Raw genomic sequence first — 10,078 nt, forward strand, 5'->3', positions numbered from 1 at the left:
GACTAGGTGATAAAGAATATAACTAAAGAGGCATTCACAGGAAACTATATTCCTATCCATTAAGCGAAATCTAATCTTGGGCAAAACACCCCTGCTTGTCCCTCCCACCCCCACCCTAGCCCTTCCCTAGGCTGGGAACAGGAGACAGCAGGATACCTGCCTGCTCTTCAGAGCTGTTTAACATTTGGACATTTTCTTGGTATAAAGAAACCCACAATGAAATAGTCATTATTCCAAAGTTTTTTTATTTCAAATTCATTGAAAGAAATAAAATTATATTTAAAAAAATAGAGTATTCTCACAAACTGAGGAAAGCCAGGAACAAAAAGAACAAGTTAAGTACTTTTTCCTGAGAGGCAGGTCTAACAGCTGTAGAATGGACTTTCTCCTTTCTAGCTTTTGTCAAACAAAATTTTTTTCCCCTATTTCTAAGGCATCAAAAAGCACTTGAGTGCTAATTGGGTTGTTCAGGTTCATAGCTTCAAACCCTCTACTGGGGATTAAGAAATACCAAAAACTACGATTTCCTTTATCATCAAATATTATATTGTACATACTTCTACTTTTTAATGTAAATATGAGACTTTCACATTCATGACTGGTCATGTGACCATTTTCCGGTCATATTTTATTAAAATCTTACCACTTCTTAGTAAGAATGTCCAAAGTATCTTAGCTCACACCCCAAAAAACTGAAAGGGGCCAGACACCAGAAAGAGCTGCTCTTGATCTCACCACCTGCAGCCAAGACCAATCAGAAAGCACCCATTCTGGGGGACTCAGGGTACAGCTAGAAATTTATATACTGAAGCCTAATTCCTAAATGACAGGACCTGCCAGCAAAGGCAGATCAAATCCTAATGGTTCACATGTAACCTACAAAACAAACATTACAAAAGTCACTTTATAGTTCCCAAAGCTCTAAACTTACCATTCCCTATACTTGATTAACCTCAGTTTTATACTGATAAACCTATCAAACTAAAAACTTTCATTCCCAAACACTTCAGTAACATAGTTGACAATGGTTAACATTTTTGTCCTATGCACAAAGGACTGCTTGTGCTCAAGTTTTAATTTTGCATAGGTAACAAGAAAGCTTGAACCCATTCTTCCAAATTTCCAATTTTTGGTTCTGATTTGAAATATTGAGTACACACTCCTAATGATTTTCCTAAAGCTTCTTTCTAAGAGAGTTAAGTCAATTCATATAACTGGTAACCATTAATTCCATGGTGACATCAATTTCTGAAAGATATTTTTTAGTAAATAAGAGATTAAAATGTCTGTAACACCTATTATAGGTGCTTAAGGATTCAAGTGACCTAACTGCATCTCCAATTAGGTTAATTATATAACATTGATCAGCTATTAAAGATTCAGTAGGATCTGTGGGTATCTCCTAGATCAGCGGTCACCAACCTTTCCGACCTCACAGACAACCAGTGGTCCACAGATCACTGGTTGGTGACCTCTGTCCTAGTTCATTATTCAAAACACCCATTACCAGTAGGTCACTACTCCAACCCAAAGTAAACTGGTGTTGGACCCTAATGGAAGCCCCTATTCTGTCTCCTGGCTCTATAGGGAGTAAACCCTCTTGGGACAGTGGCTCTCATGGAACAACAGTAGGCTCCTGTCACTTGCAAAAGGACTCATGGCCTTATTAATTGCTGAGTTTCAGAGCACTGTGATGTCTTCTGCCCAGGAGAAGAGCACAGACAGCACTTATCCATCAATCCAAGGGGACAACTTGAGTTACATGCTGGTTACATTGTCCCAGGTCCTAGTATGAAACAGCAATGTGGTCAAAAATAACCAAGTTCAAATGAGATACCTGGTAACACTAACTTTGTAATCAGACAGGACTCAGTCTCTTGTCACGAGCCCAGGTACGTGTACACACACTCAAACACAAACACACACACACACACACAGAGAAAAAATAACTCAAAAGAGCCAAAATAGTTTAGCTAGAATTGTGCTGATTAAAAAAAAAAGTCGACAAGGACAATAAAAAACTACCAACATTAATACAAACCAGACTAGAGATTCCCGACTTGAGTAACTGCCATTTTTTAGTCTCAATAAAAATGTCAATATCCTGAGTTTTATCAGTATTTTCTTTCTAAAATAATTTATGGGATATAAAAGTATACAAATAACTAAACAGAAGCAGTGGTACAAAAAGTGTGGAAGAACAGTTCACTAACTAGAAAAAGAAATATCACAAAAATATAAAAAGATGCATTTAAGTGAAATAAATTAAAGGTTAAACCTTATACTTTCAAGTTTTCTTAGACTATAGTTTTGGGAGTTGATGATGCATTTTTCTAATAATCACTTGGTTAAGTTCAAATAATCCTTCCAAGAAGTTTTTGCCTTTAAAACTCAAGGCCACATGGCAGATATTTCAAAACAGGTGAAGATACCTGCTGAATTGTTATTTCCAAATACTAATCAGTAGCTTCTGTGATCAAACTACTAGGACTTTATCTATACTAATTTGGCTGTCAAAATGGTATTTTTTTAAAAATGCTTCCTTTACTAGCATCTGCCAAAACTAAAATTTTAGTACATAGGTTTCTCTAAACTACTGTTGTTTGGTGGTGTTTATAAAAATACTAAAAAATGCCAATCCAATAACCCAAAGGGTATCCCAAAAGCATAATTCTAATATTCTTTACTTTTATTTCTTAAAAACCTATTTGCTCCCTAAGTGTTATATTTTTAAACCAAATGGCTACATACTGCCTTTAAAATGCAATGGGGTTTCTTTACTTAACCTGACACTGCTACTCAAAAACTTGTACTTGTTGGGGAAACAGTACTACCTATGCTAAACCAGGGTTTATGCATAACACCATTCCAAATTACAAAGTGGTTGGTTTCTACAGCCCTAAGGATTTTTAATACATAATTTAGAATGAAAGCATAAATAGATTATCACAAACAGCATTCAATTTTTTTCTTAATCCAATTAACCATTTCCATTAAAATCCAGAACCTTCTGAATGACCTGCCAATTCCTCATTCCTTTTTTCAACCTTTAAAAAAAAGCATTTCTTGGGAAGTCAGGATTTATTAAGAACATCCAGGTCTGGGATTTTTTTTTTTACCATATACCTTAAAAATGTGTTTCTTTATCCCAATATCATTTAAAACCAGAAATTTTAACTACATGGCTAACAATTTTAGCTAATTAACTCTTCAGTGCTGATCCTAGAAAACAACCTCCAATGGATCTTTTGGGTAATGGAACAAGACAATGTTCAGCCATTGATATGAGTGGTGCAGGTTGTCGACACCTTTCATGTTCAAGCCACAAGTTGTGAAGTTGGGAAGAGGTGCAGTCTACTGTCCTGCATTATCAGAACTTGTCATATTTTCAGTGCTACTAGGTTGCACGTTGTCTGCAAGGTTGTGCGCATGCTCAAGAAACAAATCTTTCAGTACACTTAATTCCTTAGTCAGCAATTTAATTTTTGCTTCCAACCGTTCATTCTCTTCTTTGAGCTGATTCACTCTCTGCAGGGTATCCTGTGCTTTCTGCTTGCTTTTCAACCTGCTCTTTTTCACAGCCATGTTGTTCCTCTCTCTGCGTTGACGATACTCATCACTGTTTCGATCCATGGGTGAACTCTTTTTACTTTGCTTGCTTGGAGGCACAGCCTTACCTCCTCCCCCAGGGCCAGCGGGCACCAGCTGAGGAACCTGCTGTAAGCCGCTGGCATGAGCCGGAGTATGAATAACACTTATTCCATTCACTCCTGGAGTACTGTTCTGCTGCGATATCTTGCTCATTTGGGCACTCTCTCTTGCCAACACAGAACAGGCAGAAATGAGGGCACGACAATCAATGGTTTCCACTCTACACAGCCAAGAAATCTTCACATGTACCTAGTTAAAGAATAAATTGCATTAAAATATTTGAAATGACAAAATCAAATGAGAATAAACTTGCATGTACCTAACAGCAGGCCAACATTAATTATGCTGGGAAAAAGTCTACAGCGACTGCCAACTGTTCCAATGTTTCAAAAGTCTAAACCAGTATTAAGAAAGGTAAGTTACTACAGAAACACCATAAGGCCAAATGCAGCCCACCTGAATCCCTGAGGGCATTGCCCATCTGTGACTATTTTCAAATATGGGAGGAAAAACACAAGAACACCACTAATTAGGCAGCACATATGAACTAATAGTACTCGGCAATCTGCCAGAGAGAAATTTGAGATTTTGATTTGAACAGGGAATAGCTGAGTTCAATTATAATAGAAGAGGCACCTGCAATGAAAGGGGGGGAACATTTCAATTGTTGGTTGAAGTCAAAATAGAATGCTGCAGCAGAATGCCCCCACTCCAGTATTCATCAGGAATACTGTCCTAGTATCGATGCACGTTCCTTATTCCAGTACGCAGAGAGTGAGTCATCACGGACTTGACTTTTCTCCCAGAGGATGTTTTATGGGATATTTTGAAAAGGTGGGGTGTTTGGTGTGGGTTTTTTTTTAATGATTTCAAATATTAGTAGTTTACAGAGATTTCCTAAGTTAGTTTCTTGAATCATAAATTAAGAAGTTTTGAGACACCCAATATTCTTTCCCATTCCACCATGCTTCTAATAGTGGTTTTTTTCTTCTTGACATAATTAAGAAATACATCTAAACATAGTCAAACTAAAACCACCAGGGAAAAAACAAAAGCCCTAAAGTACAGGGGCTCAGGCTAGACAGAGACCGAGCAACTGCAGTGCCTGCACCTACTTCACACTGCCGGAGGAACCAGAGGACATGCCAGTTCTGAAATAACTGTAGTGCTGCCTGCAGAAATGAAGCCAGTTTCAAAAACTAGTCATATTTGGACTACTATAAATTCAACTAGGTCACTACAATTGCCTCAAGATGTGTCAAAAAGCATACCTATCCTATCATCACAAAGCCACTTCAAGACAAAACTGGCTAAGCTGAATGAATCGTGTCCACTAAGAAGTCATAGCATGCTTAAAAATTTAGAACAAAGTATTACGAACCATAAAACAATCTTGTTCTCTTTTCACAAAACTGCTAAAACTGTATCATGGAGAAACCTGGAGCCAGAATTAGGAAATGCCTGAAATGAGACCATCTCACAGTTCCTCAGAAAAACTCAGTAACATCAGTGAAGGTTCACGCAAACCTTTAGCCAGGCACTTCTGTGGAAACGCTGTCTACATGTTTGCTTTTTTAAATCTTTACTTTTAAAAAGTCCATATACCCTTTCAGGTTTTGACTCGGAGGAAGCCTATAAGCCTTTCTTCAGTCACCCAGAATCCAGGTTCATCTAATACCAGCCATCTGCCCCATGCTGCCAAAGTTCAACCCCAACAAGATCACAATCATATACTTGAATTACACCAGTGAGGAAGTCGGTGCCATGTCTGTCCTGGTCCCCAAGGTAGACTCCCTGGGTCTGACTTCAAAAAAGGTTGGTGATGGCATCACCAAAGCAACTGGTGATTTGAAGGGTCTGAGGACTACAATGAAACTGACCATTCAGAACAGAGAGGCCCAGATTGAGTAGTACCTTCTGCCTCTGCCCTGATCATCAAAGCAAGACGCAGAAAGAAGCAATTAAACATTAAGCACAGTGAAAATACCACTTTTGATGAGATTGTCAACATTGCCCAATCTTTAGCTAGAGAACGCTCTGGAATCTTAAAGAGATCCTGGGGACTGCCCAATCTGTGGACTGAAATGTTGATGGCCACCACCCTCACAACATCATAGATGACATCAACAGTGGTGCAGTGGAATGCCCAGCTAGTTAAGAACTACAAAGGAAGGTTCTGGTTGGGTAGCTCAGTTGGTTAAAGTGTCATCCCAATATGGCAAGGTTGGAGGTTTGATGCCCATTCTGGGCACATACAAGAATCAACTGATGAATGCATAAGTGGAACAATAAATTGATATTTATTTCTCTCTTCCCTCCCCCTCTCTCCAAAATCAATAAAATAAAGAACCACAAAGGAAAATATTTCAGTTAAAGATCATTTGATAACCAAAAAAAAATTTTAAGTCCATATAGCATTACTTTCAACTGTTTTTAAAGCCACACAGGCAGCCTTGAGCTAGTGAGTCATCTGTTTCACTCCAGTACTACAGCAAGAAGAAAGCTTCCTTCCAACCCATAATGGATATCTACTCCAAGCATATCTTTAATAATGGACACTTCACAATTTCCCCAGATAATTATCTATTTGGTAGAAAGTGAACATAAGTGTTTTACTCAATTTTTAAAGAACTAATTTAACACCACCTGGGATCATCTCAACAATCATAATCATGTTCATCTTATCTTTTTATTTTGCATACACCACTTATATTTTTATGAGTCTTTAAAGCTAATCTCTACAGTCAACTCAGCAATAACAATGGGATATGTAGAATGGTAAAATGCCTTCTGACAATACATCACCAACTGCAGTCACTAAAAACTCTATATTAAAGACTCCAACTTCAGTGACGTTCATGCCCATTTTCTTTACATATTTTTATTGATTTCAGAGAGGAAAGGGAAGGGAGAGAGATAGAAACATCAATGAGAGAAAATCGCTGATTGGTTGCTTCCTGCACGCCTCCCACTGGGAACTGAGCCCACAACCTGGTCATGTGCCCTTGGCCGGGATCAAACTCGGGACCCTTCAGTCTGCAGACGGACACTCTATCCACTGAGCCAAACCGGCAAGGGCTGGGCCCATTTTTGTACCCAAAGATAGGAAAGGGCTCTTTTACCTTAGTCTGATTCATCTTGCCAAGCAAAGTACTAGGCTGAACATAGTAGGCGAGGTTTTGAAAAATGAGCCCTTTGGCTTGAAAAACAAAGAGTAAATCATCAAACTGTTAAAACTGTAAGAAGAGGAAATTTGGAGATAATAAAAAGAACTAAAAAACTGTGGTGTTGTTTTTTTAAATCCTTCAACTAAAGCAAGCCAAGAAAGTAGCTCTTAAAGTGAAGAGATATCCATGAAGGAAAATGAACCAAGTGAAAGGAGCCAAATGGTCTTAAAGACAACTCCTAACAGATTATCAATTTTGATTTTATACTGAGCAAGTAATTGCCTCTAAAATTTACACATTTTACATTTTACACTGTCATTTATGCTTTTGTTCCTTCCACAAACATTTGAGCACCTACAATAGGCAAAAAAATAAATTTATTTCAAACCTGGATATTCAACCCTAGATGAAAGTCTGCTCCTATGTGGACAAATACTATTCCAGAGTTCAGTCAACAGGAAGCAGGGTGGCGCCTTGTTTCCCCGCATGTGAATCATTCAAGCAGGAAGCAGCAGAAAAAGTGAAGAGCAGTAATACTCAAAGTGTGATCCTTGGGCCAACAACATTATTTGGGAACTTGTTAGAATTACAGATTCTCAGGCTGTCCCAGATCTAGGAATCAGGAGCTCCAGGAACGGGGCTGAGCAATCTTGTTTTAATAGGACCTCCAAGTGATTCTGATGACACTGAAGTTTGAAAGCCACTACTGCAGAGAATGGATCTTTAAAAAAAACAAACAAAAAAAAACCCACTGAGTCCACCTGGTGTGGCTCAGTGATTGAGAGTCAACCTATGAACCAGGAGATCATGGTTTGATTCCAAGACAGGCCACAAGCCTGGGTTGCAGGCTCAATCCCCAGTAACGGGCGTGCAGGAGGCAGACGATCAATGATGCTCTCATCATTGATATTTTTATGTCTCTCTCCATCTCCCTTCCTCTCTAAAATCAATAAAAATATATTTTTTTAAAACAAACACTAAGTGGTAACATTTTTTAAATTCAAGTAATGTTCATTCAAATCAGTAACACACTGAAAACTCATAATGTGAGAATGAGTAAAACAAAAGTCAAATTTTTTCATTTGGGAAAATAAACATGTCAAGAATTTTCCTAACCCTCATGTCATCCCTCCTCCCCACTACCACCACATATGTACAACCAGATATTCCTCCCTGGTCCCCCAAATTAAATTATTCACTCCCATTTCCTCAGTGAAGGTCTACACTCCAAAATATTTACAGATGTTTCACCCTTGCTCCAAATCCGTTCAATCATTGATATGTGACAATTCTATCCGCACCCGGGGGGAAAAAATTTATACCCACCATCCCTCTCCATCCCAATGCCACAGAATTACCTTAGGCTGACATCATGTCTCAGGGACACTAGTCTGCTCTGCTTTAGTAATGTTCCCTCCAACCACTGTCTCCAGAGCAATCTAACACTCACTTCTGAGTGTGTCACAGCCTCTTGTTGAAAATTCTTCTGTGGCTCCCACAAACGAAATCAAATCCAAGGTATTAACCCTCCTCTAGTCTAGCCCCTGCTCCCTTATAGTTCACACCTCAACAATACTGAATCACCATCTGTCCTCTAAATGGTCCTTGCTTTCTCTTTTCTTTGTGCTTCTGTCCAATTTGTGTCCTGGTTTCTTTGTCAATACCAACTCTACAGTGTGTCTCCCTAGAGACCCAGAGGCAGGACTCTGTCTTCATTTCCACATGCCCAGCATCTAGTGCAAGGCTAGGCATATACTGGTGGTGCTCAAGAAATACTTGTTGAATACAGGCTCAAAAGGCTAAGAGAAAACATTTTTTAAATAAATGTCTTATATAAAAAAAGGACACCCTAGCATTAAAATCTCTTCAAATGACCACAATTAAATCAAGAATAAGATATCATGGTCTTACTACCTAAAGTTCAGAGTCTTTCTTAAAGTGTAGGGTTAATATCTTGGATTTGATCCTGGTTGTGGGAAAATAAAGTTCCATTGGCTACCTCAAGTCCCAATATATACAGTGAACATTCTTATCTGGTTTTTGCTTCATTTCAGTTAAGAACCTTCATTAATTTCTACTTAGTCCCATCGTTTTCCAATTAATAATCTAAAATTCTTAGGCATGTTGGCCAAGGTCTGACAACTTTTACTACAGGTGAAGTCAAGGTGAGTGAAGTCAACAGACACTCAAATGAGCAATTATTTCTATTTAGTTGTATTGCTTGCTTCATGACAAAAAACAGGGGTCCATGAAGGAGGGTACAGGGAGTATATAAATAAGAAAAGGAAATGTGTATTGTCTTTTTTAAATGTCATTTTAAAATACACAAAGCAACAGTACACACCCCTTGTTTATAAATACAGCTCTATTAGGAGAGCAGGCTAAAAAAAAAAAAAAATTTTTTTTTACTGCTAGGACTGGACAGCCTAAAAGGTAGAACACGCAATAAACCTGGAATTGTGGCTACCTGCATTTATCATTTATCATGCATGATCAGATGAGGCAATCTTAGACCACAAGTCCAAATTCAGTCCCCATGAGGTCCTATTTACTAGTATCTTCAACAAGCACTCCCCAAGTGCTGTTAAAATCCCTAGGGAGAAAACCACCTCTCCATGATCAGATAACCTTGCTGATGTGTTTTTGTGAATTTAAAGGATATTCTGAAAAAATGAAGTTTTGTTCCCATGTTTTTTAGGCAGGTATTCAAGGTGACTGAGTCAGCCAAGTGTGCCACCAGAAGCAGGCATCAAGAAATTGAAAAATTATTCAGCTCATCTGCATCCTGTAATTATTTAACCTTGTTTGCAGTAAATTCTTCCGGAAACAAGGAATTAACTTTAAGAATCGCTTATCCCAAATACCACTCAAGTGGCAATAGCTGACCAGATTTTAACTTCTAAATATCAAAAGCTTGGATGCAGAATTTCTTGGTAAAGCAAGCCCTTATAGTATTTTACTTCAAACACTTTTGTGGGAGTTGCACATCCTACCTGAATTACGGGACACGCTCTTCAATAAGGACTCAACGGGGTGTAGGCTCAGAGACAGAACTACCAATTTTTGCGCAGGCCCTCGCTGTTAAAACCTTTCTGAAACTGACACTGATAAGATGCCAGAGCAAGCATAAACCTCAGACAAGAGTAAAACCAACACTTAAACCTTCTGAAGGAAAACATACAAGCTTACTCAGAACAGGGGATCCTCCCCCTCAAACCTGCGATTCCATCCTCTCCACCTTGGACACCTCCGCAGCTGCT

General features: G+C 38.6%; 1 protein-coding gene and 1 pseudogene across 4 annotated transcripts; one reads left to right on the top strand and one right to left on the bottom strand.

Annotated features, from left to right (window-relative positions):
- Positions 1-225: 225 nt before the first annotated feature.
- Positions 226-10,069, bottom strand: CEBPG (CCAAT/enhancer binding protein gamma). 4 transcript variants are annotated; one of them, XR_435593.2, is made up of 3 exons: positions 8,177-8,578; positions 1,473-3,900; positions 226-1,431 (listed from the first exon to the last, which is right to left on the bottom strand). XR_435593.2 is itself a non-coding variant. In XM_015562942.1 (2 exons), the coding sequence occupies exon 2, from the start codon at positions 3,802-3,804 to the stop codon at positions 3,355-3,357; it is 450 nt and encodes a 149-aa protein (XP_015418428.1). In that variant the 5' UTR covers positions 3,805-3,900; positions 9,812-10,069; the 3' UTR covers positions 226-3,354. The 4 variants fall into 4 exon arrangements, 3 of the variants coding, with proteins under 3 accessions (XP_015418428.1, XP_006762231.1, XP_015418429.1); XM_015562942.1 differs by lacking the exon at positions 8,177-8,578 and adding an exon at positions 9,812-10,069 and having other exon boundaries at positions 226-3,900; XM_006762168.2 differs by having other exon boundaries at positions 226-3,900.
- On the top strand, positions 5,299-5,961 carry LOC107182851 (annotated as a pseudogene).
- Positions 10,070-10,078: the final 9 nt, after the last annotated feature.

The sequence above is a fragment of the Myotis davidii genome, unplaced genomic scaffold (genome assembly GCF_000327345.1).
Source record: "Myotis davidii unplaced genomic scaffold, ASM32734v1 scaffold77, whole genome shotgun sequence".
In the NCBI taxonomy this organism is placed as follows: Eukaryota; Metazoa; Chordata; class Mammalia; order Chiroptera; family Vespertilionidae; genus Myotis; species Myotis davidii.

Bases quoted from the DNA above. Each gene is read 5' to 3' on its own strand.
- CEBPG (XM_015562942.1), bottom strand. From the start codon at position 3,804: ATGAGCAAGATATCGCAGCAGAACAGTACTCCAGGAGTGAATGGAATA.